General features: G+C 36.3%; 1 protein-coding gene across 12 annotated transcripts in view; it reads right to left on the reverse strand.

The window, feature by feature from the left end:
- Positions 1-14,429, reverse strand: part of SCAF8 (SR-related CTD associated factor 8) — a 222,746-nt gene that overhangs the window by 166,018 nt on the left and 42,299 nt on the right. For all 12 annotated transcript variants that reach the window (XR_001177198.2, XR_006606800.1, XR_006606799.1 and 9 more), the window contains 4 exons: positions 9,959-10,120; positions 4,299-4,452; positions 3,314-3,444; positions 13-189 (listed from right to left, as the gene is read on the reverse strand). Coding sequence is in view for 6 of the 12 variants with exons in the window: in XM_004778196.3 (XP_004778253.1) it covers positions 13-189; positions 3,314-3,444; positions 4,299-4,452; positions 9,959-10,120 (624 nt within the window). In the remaining 6 variants the exon portion in view is untranslated. The remainder of the gene's footprint in view (positions 1-12; positions 190-3,313; positions 3,445-4,298; positions 4,453-9,958; positions 10,121-14,429) is intronic.

Here is a 14,429-nt window from a genome sequence, read left to right on the forward strand (position 1 = left end):
CTTAATTTCTACCTTGTTGAAAGCCACTCCCTGTTCCAAGGGGTTCAGGGTGTTGGCTGCGGCAGCTGCAGCCGTGAGCTGTGCTGTGAGAGCCTGCAACTGCACAACAAGACCAGCGTCCAGGGCCTGCAGAATCGAAGGCTGAGGCTTCTGCTGCTGTAGCTGTAAAGTTTGTATTAACTGCTGAAGCTGAAGGAGAAGAAAGGAAAATTATTACAAACAGATACTGGGTTTTATCTGTAAGAATGCCAATCTAAAAAAAAAAAAAAAAAAAAAGAATGCCAATCTTTTAGTCAAAAAGATTCACTGTTACACAGTCTTTGGAGATCAAGAGAAAACAGATACTAATTCAAAGTAAGATAGTTTTTTTAAAAACGGTGTGTGCCACCTTTAACAGTCCTTAAGAAGTCTGTCTTGCTTCTGGAAAGCCAGAGAACTTTAAGCCAAATAAAGTGGTCATACAATGACAGACAAAGAATTCATTACATACAGACTGATTTTTTTCACTAAGCTTTTCTTTTAAAGATTTTATTTATTTAGAGTGCGGGCACAAGCTGGGAGTGGGCCAATGGGAGAGAGAATCCCAAGCAGAACACACGCTGAGCGTGGAACCCAAAGCAGGGCTCCTGAAGGGGGTTCCACACAGGGCTTGAACCCATGACCCTGAGATCACGAGCTGAGCCAAAATCAAGGGCTAGAAGCTCAAATGACTGAGGCACCCAGGTGCCCCATCACTAAGCTTTCATTGCTTCTTCAATTAACTCCTTAATCTCTGTAGTAAAACAAAACAAAACAACAATAACAACAACAAAAAACAAGCACTGACAGCAATTGCTTTTGCTAGCTTTCAGATTTACCATCAGATAACACATTTCCTGAAAGCAGGAAAGGCAAATAAGAAATTTGGAGAATTCTGAAACTAAGGAAATTAAAAGTGAATAGTGCCAGTAAGAGTTGAAATCAAATCCCTGTTCCTTCTATTCATCCATCCTCTTAAAAACCAGAAACAACAGTAAGATCCTGAAGATATTCACAGTTAAGTAAACCCTATATACATCTAAGAAGTAACTAATACTTTCCTAATCAAGATCTCAATCTGACTTGAATCTGAAAATGATCAATTTACAATAGTAATAAGACATGTGTACTGTTTAGGTGAAGATTAACTTACAGTGGGAGAAGGTACAAAAGCCATCCCAGATGAAAGTAATTTCATGCCCATCTACAAGAGCTACATTAAGAAACAAACTAGAGTCATTTGGCTACCAAATAAACTGTAACTACAAACTACTAATATGATAGCAAAGAAAATAATACCAAAATATATGATAGCTTAGTTACTGCACTGAAGAAGCTCCAGAACAGACAGGATGGTGAGAGGGAGGAGGAAAAGTAGGAAAAAAGGGAGGGAGAGGAAGAAGGGGCAGAGGGGGAAAGAGAGAAGAGGGTTAATGCCATATTTTCTCCTTTACACATTTTAACTACTCCTTTTGACATGAGCATTTTTCCAGACAGCACTGTTACTGTTTCAGTCAGGTTCAAACCAGTGAGGGATCCCACTTTCCTTCTACTCTTGACTTAATAGTAGTCTATCAATTACTAGGTCTTCTTAACTCTCTTTGCACTACTTCTGGAAAAATCACTTCTCCTGCCAAAAGTATTTATTTTAATAAGTATCATTTAAAATGAGAACATTTGCTTTATGAATTATTTTCAAAATATCATTAATCACAAGATTAAAATTAATAATTTGATAATTTTAGCTAATATCCAATTCAGTTTCCCAACTGACCCCCAAAATGGAGAAACTGGATCTAATCTGACAATAACTAAATTAGGTTTTACATGTTTAAAACTCTAGAATGGTCCCTTTTTTCTGAAGTGTGTCATTTTGAGAGGGTCTGCTACCCTACTATTTCTCACATACCTATTACTTCCCTTTTATCATTCTTACCAAAACGAAAATACTTCCTATTCCTAGGCTTCTTGCCTCTCCCACCCACTAAAGTACGGTTCAGATCGATGACTTCAATATGAAAAAGTTCCCCACTGCTTAGCATATGAACTCCTTGTTTTTCAGCCCATCATTTCCATCTTTTGAAACCAGATCCACACTTAGGTCTACCATGTCAACTCTGTCTTCATTAACTTACATGCACAGGCCATCTAACCTTCCAAACATCTCAACTCCGAAAGAGCTTTGCATATCCAACACTTGTGCCTCCACACACTCTATTCACTCATTCTACAAAAATGTACCAAATGTTTGTTACAACTTAAACTCTGGAGACACAGCAGTAAACAAAACAAATGAAAAAAATTCTCATCCTTGTAGAGCATCTATTCTGGTGGGAAGAGATAGAGAATAAATAAAAAAGTTGTATAATGTAACAGAAAGAAAGTAGGTGATACAAAAAAGGAACATAGGGGAATGAAAGAATGTGCAGTTTTAAGTCACTTTTTGAAGGCTTTATTAAGGTGAAACTTAATCAAAAACTGGAAGTGGCTGAAACCTCATGAATATTTGGGAAAAGAGTTCAGGGGGAAGAGGGGTCTTATTGCACAGATCACAATTAATTTGGTTTTTAAAGGACAGGTAAAGAAAGGAGATGCGAAGAATGGGCTATCCTCAAACCCTACCATGAGAGTTTCATTTTGTCTCACTTCAAATGGCACTTCCTCAAAAATACCTTCTCTTGGCAACCCTCTCTAATTCTGACCCCTTTTCCCAAACCCAGTCACTTTAAAAACTTATCCTGTTTTAAGTCATGTATCACCATCTAAACAAATTTTTATACTTTCTTATATTTTTCTCCCCTAACATAGAAAGACATCTTTCCTAGGAGAGAGGACATCCCTGTCTTGTTACTGGAGTAACACCTAATAATGTTTACACAAATTATGTACTAAGTCAGTATTTTGGTATGAAATGAAGTTTTTATAAAACAGTGCATAAGGGCACCTGGGTGGCTCAGTGGGTTAAGCCTCTGCCTTCAGCTCAGGTCATTATCCCAGGGTCCTGGGGTCGAGCCCTGTGTCGGGCTCCCTGCTCTGCAGGGAGCCTTCTTCCCCCCCTCTCTCTGCCTGCCTACTTGTGATGTCTCTCTCTGTGAAATAAATAAAATCTTTTTTTTAAAAAAGTGCATAAAACAATGCCTTACTAAATGAAAAATCGAGTTACAAAGTAGTATCCATAGTGTGATCTCATTTTTACAGAAATAACATATCCTTAAGGTGGTACAGTATAAAAAAATACATTAAGAAAATAATGAGTTCTAAATCACTGTTGATTTAACAAAAAAAACCTGCTCACCTGTTGGCCTTGAGGACTTTGTAAGATCTGAGCTACTGCTGCAAGTGTATCTGTGTTTGTTATCTGAGACACCCACGGATCTGGCAGACCTTGGACCACATTGGCTGGAGTAACAGGCGTCACAGGAGTTCCTTTTAATAAGACATCATACCCACCCAAATAAATACGTAAGTAAATAAAAGTAAGACTTGGAAAGGTAGAGAGATTTGCTTTGACACTTTCATAAAATATATATAAATTCAGATGTTTTTATTTTATTGTCTGATTACAGAATTAGATAGATTGGGGAAAAAAAACAAAACACTAAAAGGATCTGTCCATACTTGTCCTCATTAACTAAACTACTACTTTAAAGTAGCCTACAATACTTAGAAATCTTTAAAAATCTTACTACAGAAGAAAATTCAAGGACATGAGGAAATGTTAAAAATATAATCAAAATATTAGAAAACAATATGTATAATATAAATCTTTAAAAATGGACATGCATGTGTACAAACACAAACACAACAAAAACTAAATAAATACCAAATGTTAATTCCTGAACCATGGTAACAAATTCTAAAATGTCATTTAAATACACTTTAAAAAACAAGATTTTGAGATTATTACTAAAGCATTCTTGGCTCCATTAGATAATTTTTTTCAGGGTTCCTTATAAATATTAAGTTCCCCTACTATACTACAATTTGATTTACATGCAAGTTTATGGACAGCCTACACCAGGAAAAAACATAAGTGACATACCATTTTCCTAAAGGTCACTATATTTATGCTTCTAGGATTTCAAATATTCAGCTTTTTGATTTTTAGAAAATTATACACAAATATAAATTCTGTTTATTTTTCCTTCAAATTACATTTCCTTTCCATTACTTAATGCTAGATAAATTCTCCTACACTGTCAAATTGTTACTTTATAAATGAATAATCACCTGGGGGGGGGAGAATATTTGGAAAACAAATTCCTATCAAGGTAACATACCTGGGGTGTTGCTCATAGCAGCAGTAGTACTGGCCAAAACAGGTGTGACAACTGGGGGAGGAATCCCTGCTGCCATGTCCAAAAGAGGCTGAATAATCTCACTCTTAAACACATTATTCTTCTGCCATAAGTTTAATACTCTCACTATTTTACTCTAGAAGAAAAAAGAAAAATGACACTTTGATTTTTTGCTTGCAAAACAGCACAGTCATTTCACAGAGACTATTCAAACAGTGGATGGGAAGGATAGATTAAAATACTTCTACTGTAGTACTTCCTGCCCCTGAAATCATGTTTCTGTAATTCTGATTTGCTAATCTTAATACACTTGAAAGAAAAATGTTCATTTTGATAAATACACAAGATAAATGAAAGCTACATTTCGTAGAAGAAAGGAACAGCAACTAGGTTTCAGCTTCTACGTGAGGTCTAATGAGATTGACGGAGAGGTTTGCCTGCAGAGTGTGTAAGTTGCTGAGGTGATCAGGATTTACCTCAGCACCAAAGCTATACTGTCAGGTGATTTTTAACTTTATGTTTTAAACAAATGACAAACTTTAAGACAAAGTCCTTATCTAATATGACTTTCTGTAAAAAGATTTTATTTATTTATGAGAGAGAGAAAGCACAAGTAGGCAGAGTAGTAGGTAGAGGTAGAGGGAGAAAAGAGGCTCTCCACTGAGCAGAGAACCTGATGCAGGGCTCGATCTCAGGACCTGGGGATCAAAACTGAACTGAATGAAGGCAGCTGCTTCAGTTCAGCCGACTGAGCCACCCAGGCGGCCCCTAACATGACGTTTTAAAACTTTATTATTGCAATCAATCCTATGAGAAAAGTAAACAAAATTTCCAAATCAGTATCCCAAAATATGTAAATTTCTAATACCTTTGAGTATATATAAAGAACCCTTTTTTATTCTCTCTCAGGGTCCAAAGTCTGTTTACATGGTACAGAATATTTATTCATTCAGATCTAGAAGACTTACTAGTGTGGTTACCTGCACTACTAAAACTCTACCACAATAAAAGAATTTTAAAATGCCGAAACTCATTTTAGACCCAAAGGCACCTCCAGATTTAAAGTGAGGGGGTGGAAAACAATTTACCATGCTAATGGACATCAAAAGAAAGCTGAGGCTGGATTTTAAGCGAAAGCCTATAATAAGAGATGAGGAAGGACACTGTATCTAGTTTAAAGGTCTGTCCAAAAAAAAGCTCTAACAATTTAAATATCTATGCCCCTAACACAACAGCAGCCAATTATATAAACCAGTTAATAACAAAAATCAAAGAAACACATTAACAATAATACAATAATAGTAGGGGATTTTAACACCCCCCTCACTGAAATGGACAGATCATTTAAGAAAAGATCAACAATGAAACAAAGGCATTAAATGATACATTAGACCAGATGGACATCAGAAATATATTCAGAATATTCCATCCCAAACCAACATAATACACATTCTTCTCTAGTGTACATGGAACATTCTCCAGAACAGATCACATCCTGGGTCACAAATCAGGTCTCAAATGGTACCAAAAGATTGAGATCATTCCCTGCATATTTTCAGACCAAAATGCTTTAAAACCAGAACTCAATCACAAGAAGAAAGTTGGAAAGAACTCAAATACATGGAGGCTAAAGAGCATCCTAGTAAAGAATGAATGGGTCAACCAGGAAATTAAAGAAGAATTTAAAATATTCATGGAAACAAATGAAAATGAGAACACAACTGTTCAAAATCTTTGGGATACAGCAAAGACGGTCCTGAGAGGAAAGTATATAGCAATACAAGCCTTTCTCAAGAAACAAGAAAGGTCTCAAATACATAACCTAACCCTACACCTAAAGGAACTGGAGAAAGAACAGCAAATAAAACCTAAACCCAGCAGAAGAAAAATAGTTAAGTATCAGAGCAGAAATCAATGAAATAGAAACAAAATGAATAGTAGAACAGAACAACGAAACTAGGAGCTGGTTCTCTGAAAGAATTAATAAGACTGATAAACCCCTGGCCAGACTTATCAAAAATAAAAGAGAAAGGACCTAAATTAATAGAATCATGAATGAAAGAGGAGAGATCACAACCAAAATCAAAGAAATACAAACAATTTTAAGAACATATTACAAGCAACTATACACCAGCAAATTTGACAATCTGAAAGGAATGGATGCATTCCTAGAGACATACAAACTACCAAAACTGAACCAGGAAGAAATAAAAAACATAAACAGACCCATAACCAGTAAGGAGATTGAAGAAGTCATTAAAAATATCCCAACAAACAAGACACCAGGGCCAGATGGGCTTACAAGAATAATTTTTTTTTTTAAAGATTTTATTTATTTATTTGACAGGCAGAGATCACAAGTGGGCAGAGAGGCAGGCAGAGAGAGAGGAGGAAGCAGGCTCCCTGCTGAGCAGAGAGTCTGATGTGGGGCTGGATCCCAGGACCCTGGGATCATGACCTGAGCTGAAGGCAGAGGCTTTAACCCACTGAGCCACCCAGGCGCCCCACAAGAAGAATTTTTAAAGAAGAATTAATACCTATTCTCCTGAAACTGTTCCAAAAAAATTAAAATGGAAGGAAAACTTCCAAACTTATTTTATGAGGCCAGCATTACCTTGATCCCAAAACCAGACAAAGACCCCATCAAAAATTACAGAGCAATATCCCTGATGAACATGGATGCAAAAATTCTCACCAAAATGCTAGTCAAATGGATCCAACAGTACATTAAAAGAATATTCACTACGGCCAAGTGGGATTTATTCCTGTTGAACAAACATCCGCAAATCAATCAATGTGATACAATACATTAATAAAAGAACAAAAACCATATGATACTCTCAACAGATGCTGAAAAAGCATTTGACAAAGGACAGCATCCTTTCTTGACCAGAACTATTCAAAATATAGGGATAGAGGGTACATACCTCAATATCAACAAAGCCATCTATGAAAAATTCACAGCGAATATCATTCTCAATGGGGAAAAACTGAGAGCTTTTCCCCTAAGGTCAGGAAAATGGCAGGGATGTCCACTATCACCACTGCTATTCAACATAGTACTAGAAGTCCTAGCCTCAGCAATCAGACAACCTAAAGAAATAAAAGCCATCTGAATTGGCAAGGAAGAAGCCAAACTCTCACTCTTTGCAGGTGATATGATACTTTGTGTGGAAAACCCAGAAGATCACTCCAAAACTGCTAAAACTCTTACAGAAATTCAGTAAAGTGTCAGGATATAAAATCAATGCACAGAAACCAGTTACATGTCTGTATACCAACGGCAAGACTGAAGACAGAGAAATTAAGGAGTCAGTCCCATTTAAAATTGCACCCCAAACCATAAGATACCTAGGGATAAACTTAACCAAAGAGACAAAGACTCTGTACTCAGAAAACTGTAAAGTACTCATGGAAGAAATTGAGGAAGACACAAAGAAATGGAAAAACGTTCCATGCTCATGGCTTGGAAGAAAAAATATTGTGAAAATGTCTATGTTACCCAGAGCAATCTATACATTTAATGCAATCCCTATCAAAATACCATCAACTTTTTTCAAAGAAATGGAACAAATAATCCTAAAATTTATATGGAACCAGAAAAGACCCCAAATAGCCAGAGGAATGTTGAAAGAGAAAGCCAAAGTTGGTGGCATCACAGTTCCAGACTTCAAGCTCTACTACAAAGTTACAATCACCAAGACAGTATGGTATTGGCAGAAAAACAGACACATAGATCAACGGATCAGAATAGAGCCCAGAAATGGACCCTCAACTCTATGGTCAACCAATCTTCGACAAAGCAGGAAATAAGTCCAATGGAAAAAAAAAAAAAGTCTCTTCAACAAATGGTGTTGGGAAAACTGGACAACCACATGCAGAAGAGTGAAACCGGACCATTTCCTTACACCACATACAAATACAGACTCAAAATGATGCAAGACAGGAATCTATCAAAAACCTTGAGAAGAACACAGGCGGCAATCTCTTTGACCTCAGCCACAGCAACTTCTTCCTAGAAACGTCACCAAAGGCAAGGGAAGCAAGGGCAAAAATGAACTATTGGGACTTCATCAAGAGCAAAAGCTTTTGCACAGCAAAGCAAACTGTAAACAAAACCAACTGACAGACAACTGATAGAATGGGAAAAGGTATTTGCAAATGACATATCAAATATAGGGCCAGTATTCAAAATCGATAAAGAACTTAACAAACTCAATACCCAAAAAACAAATAATCCAATCAAGAAACGAGCAGAAGACATGAACAGACATTTCTGCAAAGAACACATCCAGATGGCCAACAGACACATGAAAAAGTGCTCAACATAGCTCGACATCAGGGAAACACAAATCAAAACCAGAGTGAGATTCCACCTCACACCAGTCAGAAGGGCTAAAATTAACCCGTCAGAAAATGACAAGTGTTGGCAAGGATACAGAGAAAGGGAAACCCTCCTACATTGTTAGGTGGGATGCAAGCTGGTGCAGCCACTCTAGTAAACAGTATGGAGGTTCCTCAAAAACTTGAAAATAGAGCTACCCTATGACCCAGCAACTGCACTACTCGGTATTTACCCTATAGTGATCCAATGGGGCACATGCACCCGAATATTTATAACAGCAATGTTCACAATAGCCAAACTATGGAAAGAACCTAGATGTCCATCAACAGATGAATGGATAAAGAAAATATGGTGTGTATATGAGTGTGTGTGTGTGTGTGTGTGTGTGTACATAACACACACACACACACGAATACTATGCAGCCATCAAAAACCCCAAATCTTGCCATTGCAATAATACGGATGAACTAGAGGGTATTATGCTAAGTGAAGTAAGTCAATCAGAGAAAGAGAATTATGATCTCTTGTATATGAGGAATTTGAGAGGCAGGATGGGGGTCAATGGGGAGAAGGGAAGAAAAAATGAAACAAGATGGGACCGGGGAGGGAGACAAATCATAAAACACTCTTAATCTCAAGAAACAAACTAAGGGTAGCCTAGGATGGCTGGATGATGGCCACTGGTGAGGGTATATGGTATGGTGAGTGCTGTGAATTGTCTAAGACCGATGATTCACAGATCTGTAACCCTGTAACAGTATATGTTAATTTTAAAAAAATTTACTGTGTGACTATGAATTCCTTTAAAGAATGCCTAATATACAGAAGGGGTTCAATAAATGCATGTTGTAAAAAAAAAAAAAATGAAATAAAGGTTAGAATTCAAAAAATTAAAAAATGAAATAAAATGCAGTTATTTTCTGCTAACTGCTTAGCAAATCCATTTTTCATAGACACTAAATAGGTAAATATCAGTTCAAATAATCAAAACATGAAATTAGTTGTGCGTGAGAATAAATAAGCTTTCAGTCTAATTGCAAAAGCTTATTTATAGCCAGTTTCTTTATCACCAATTGCTTCAATAAATTAAAAAAATAACCAAATCAACTACATCTCTCCATTTTTTGTTTAAGATGCTAAGAATCTCAGAATGTGGATAGTATAATAACTAAATACGCAAATTCAGAATTACTAGGAGGAAAGAGTAACATAAAATCATAGTTAAGATAAACTAGTCTCATTAAGAGCAAAGGGTAATAATATACCAACTTAAAAAAAAAAAAAAAAGCCAGCATACCTTGTCATCCCCAGGGCAACGATATAAATTCTGGAAAGTGCTAATGATGTTATTACTAAATCTGGGTGCAAACACATCCTTTTCTTGACCAAACTGATGTCGAGATTGTCGTACAATGGAGTCAATAACATAAAGTCCAGGTACCTTGTATTCTGGTTTACACTGATGGAAAAAAGAATAGGAAGGGAAGGAATGAGAAGGCAGCATTTATTATAAATCCTATACAAATACAGAAACAATCATTATGTAGACGTAATGAGTGTTCAGACATTGACTATTCCACACCATCTGTCTCTGGAATGGCATTTTAATCTATTTTGGCTGTTCCATTCACCCAATTCAACTGCCAATCACCTACGTTCCAAAACAGTATTGCATAACTGGCTTGAGTGACAAAAGCCAAAAGGATAAATAAGGTACCATTATAACCACCCCCCCCCCAAAAATTGTTTGATGACTTTGAAAAGCCACACACAAGGAAAACAACAAATTCAGGAAAGAGCTCTAGAAAAAGCATTGCCAACATACTCATTAGAAATCATCTGAAAACCTTTTACAAAAAGTTTTCTGTACTAATGAGGAGCACTGTAACATTCTAAATACACAGAGCCCAAAGTTTCAAAAGTTTCCTCAAATACCACATCTATAAGAAAGATAAGACACAACCATTATGATTCCAGGAATCTATCCTATTTTTTAGCTACTCCACTGATAAATGTTTCTCAATCTTCTTATCCACCACCCAAATTGAGGAAAATACCTCCTACTTTCTTGCCACAAGCTTTTCTTCTAGCCTATCTGGTTAGGGAAGCACAATGAAGAATCCTTTTAGTATCAAGGTTACTGCTCCTGGTTTGTCACCATATCCAGAAGTGTAAGAAAACCTGCTTTCCAAGTTTATGTTAATTAACATGGAATTATAGCTGCAAAAAGCAGCTTCAATTTTTGGGTGTAATTAGCTAAGTATCTTACCCAAAGTAATTTCCTAGAAATCACATATGGCACTGAAGCACAATTATATTCTTGAAAAATCCTTGGAAACCTGAGTACCAGTGAGAACAGGATCCTTAATCCACCCCTAACACACACATACATGTTTCTAATGGCACTTTTGGCTGAAACAATGAGTGATTTCATTCTGCAAAAAGATAAGATGATGTTCATCTACTATACTTCATCTGTTTCTTCAAATGCTTAAAAAACCTTGTCCTTAGATTCTTTCTTACATCAAGAAAATAAAAAGACCTTTAGCATCAATTCACAAGTATCTATTTTAACACTCTGACTGTTAAAAACCTGAAATATTTCGTAAGAGGGCAATAATGTTGGTGTTTGGATACTGAAGTTTTAAGTTTAACCTACCTAAAGGTTAAAAATACCTGCTCTGTTGTAAATTATGGTTTTTGAATGCCTGAAATAGTATTCCCTCATGTTCCTAAAACATCTAGCATATTCATCCTTCAGTTCATGTATCTGGCCATGGCTATCTTCCTTTGACTACCACACATCCAAAGAAATATCAACCTAACTGAGCAAATAATTTATCTCAGTAAAGAAAACTTAAAATTTAATGAAAAGCAGGACATCAACTTTGTTAAAATTTATCTAGTCCCTAATGCCACAAATATAGATAAGTGATTAATATTTATTGATTGACCTGATTTACTGGCATCTTAATTTTGCTAAAGACAAAAAAAAATTGACATAAATTATTTCACATACATGATTACCTTGAGAGCGAGATTCAACAGAATTTTTAAGTTGTTTATAAGAGCTTTAAAAATTAATACTGAGGGGCGCCTGGGTGGCACAGTCAATTAAGTGTCCAACTCTTGATTTCAGCTCAGGTTGCGACCTAGGGTTCTCCTATTAAGCTCTGGGTGGGGCTCTGCACTCAGCAGGGTGTCTGCCTGAGATTCTCTCTCCCTTTCCCTCTGCTCCCCCCACCCCATGCTTTCTCGCTTTCAAATCTTTTAAAAAAATACTGAATGGTAAGTAATGAATGTACTAAATTTTTAAAAAATACATCTTTTTCACTGATTCATAACAAAAACGCAGTTTACAAACTCACAACACAGAAGAATCATGAGAGCACAAGATAATAAATGGACCTTTTGAGGCCTACTATGAAGATTCTGAAAGCTTCAAACATATATTAGCAGTTTAGTGATAAACTATAAGGCCTAAGGGAAAAAAAAATTTCTTCATCCACGGTATCTTCAGATATACCTATATTAAGATGTGTAGAACGATTTTCCCTCACTTGTAGAGTAGGCATTTTTGCCACATAGAATGGGGGGGAAAAATCGTAAGTATGACTTAATGTTTTAAAATAACTTAGTAATTGGTAAACTTAGCTGAGTCACCAACTATAAACCTAAGGAAAAATTAAGACCAAGAACCTGAAATGTTTCTTCAATTTCCTCTTCAAGTTCTATCAGTACTGAATATACAAGAATCCCTAAGACTCTCCACTGGTATAAGGAATTTTTACTCTTTAAATAGTAATAATAAAGTCATGTCATATTAAGTTTTCAGTTATATCATCTTTAAACTACATCCTAGTAATTTTCAATTTCTTCTGCTGCAGAAATAATTTTGTAGAGAGAAAGTCAATAACACAGGGAGAATCCACTTTTAAACATATTATGTGACTTTCATTCTAAGGTTATTCAAGCTATTACATGAACACCATTAAAAGTCAAGAGTTTTTTGGCAAAAAAACCTCTCTAGGTGACCTGGACCACATACTTTGCAATATATAAACACACCTTATATAATGATTTTATTATTAGAATTTTTGCTGCCACTTTCTGCTCTAAAAGTTAACATTAGGGACACCTGGGTGCCTTGGTTGGTTGGGCATCCAACTCTTGATTTCAGCTCAGGTCATGATCTCAGGGTTGTGAGATCGAGGGGCTCGGCACTGGGCATGGAGCCTGCTTAAGATTCTCTTTCTCCCTCTCCTTCTGTCCCTACACCCCCGTTCACGCATTCTGGAGTGCTTGTTCTCACTCCCTCTCTCTCTCAAAAAATAAAAAAGTTAACATTAAAGGAAGTAGAGCTCCAATGGTAAATACAGGAGCATGTGGCTACACTTGCAAAGCACTGAATGGTACAGACAAGAGCTTTTAAGTAAGGGCTATTCCCAGGACACGGTCATACCTAATACTATGTGAGTTCTCAAAGTGAATACTGGAGAAACATCCTCTCCTGTTTCTGGGAGGAGGTAGAGAAAAGGAAGAGACAGCCAGCAGCATTCTGTTCTTAACAAGGTGTATCTTAGGAGAAACTACTTAACCAAAGCCTGATCTGCAGGGGTTTAACCAGAGCCTCACTGACCTAGTGTAAAGAAATTACAGCCATCCTGTCCTGTCTAAGAAGGATTAAGAAAAACTGAGAAGCATGTGTTAAGGCCATGGCCCAGAGGTACAGGCTCTATAAAAAACCTAACATCATACTCAATGATGACAAACTGAAAGTTTTCCCGCTAAGTATGGGTGACAACCAGGAATGGATACCCCCCCACCACTACCACTGCTTTTCAACATCATACTGGAAGTCCTAGATAATGCAACAAGACAAGAAAAGGAAATAAAGGTATACAGATCAGGAAGGAAGGTTCAACAAGAACTAAACACATATAATACTCTTAATTGAGCCTGTGAGATCTTCACTGCTGACTCTGAACCTCTATCTATGTGTTACTTAAGGAAATAACATTTAACTACAGAACTCAGAGATACAAAATAAGTGGAAAGACTAAGTGGTATTTTTCTTTTAAGATGGCAAACATACTGTTTTTGTGTTGTTTTCAAGACTTCTGTTGATTCAAGTTTTCCTAAAGGTGTAAAGCTGAAAGGGATGATAGGGAATCACTAATTCCTTCCCTCTTTATACTTAGAGTCGTGGGCACCCAAGCAAGGAAGCAAGAGGTGGACAGGGCTTTGATACTTCACTGACATAAAGTATCATCATATAACTATAGGAGAAGGGAGATGACAAGGAAGAAAAAAAAGTATTATCCCAGTTCCTGATGAAACAAATCTAAACAAATCCAAATTTAAAGTACAGCTTAGTAAAATATTTCAGATTAACCTCAATGTGATAATACTGAAACTGAAGAAAAGTAGTAACAGTTTGTAACTAATAATAACCTAATATTTTTCGGTTTGAATAAAGGACATTTTGCTCTTTGACTACAGAAATTCATTCTATTTGATGAGTCCTTAAGAATCTAAAAAACATTCTGACAAAGAAGATATAAAGCTGGCTGGAATTTAACTCCTTAAGTAAAGGTGAAATGAGGGTAGTATTTTTTAAAAATAATCTTTAACTAAGACTTACTAGATTAGAAGAATTTAAGTCTACCAATATTAAGTGTGGGTAAAGATGGGAGCAACACAAACACACACTGAATGAGAGTGGGAGTATGATTAGTACAACCATTACATAATTTATTTGGAATTAT

Source organism: Mustela putorius, unplaced genomic scaffold (genome assembly GCF_011764305.1).
Source record: "Mustela putorius furo isolate JIRA1106 unplaced genomic scaffold, ASM1176430v1.1 tig00000450_pilon_pilon_pilon, whole genome shotgun sequence".
NCBI lineage: Eukaryota > Metazoa > Chordata > Mammalia > Carnivora > Mustelidae > Mustela > Mustela putorius.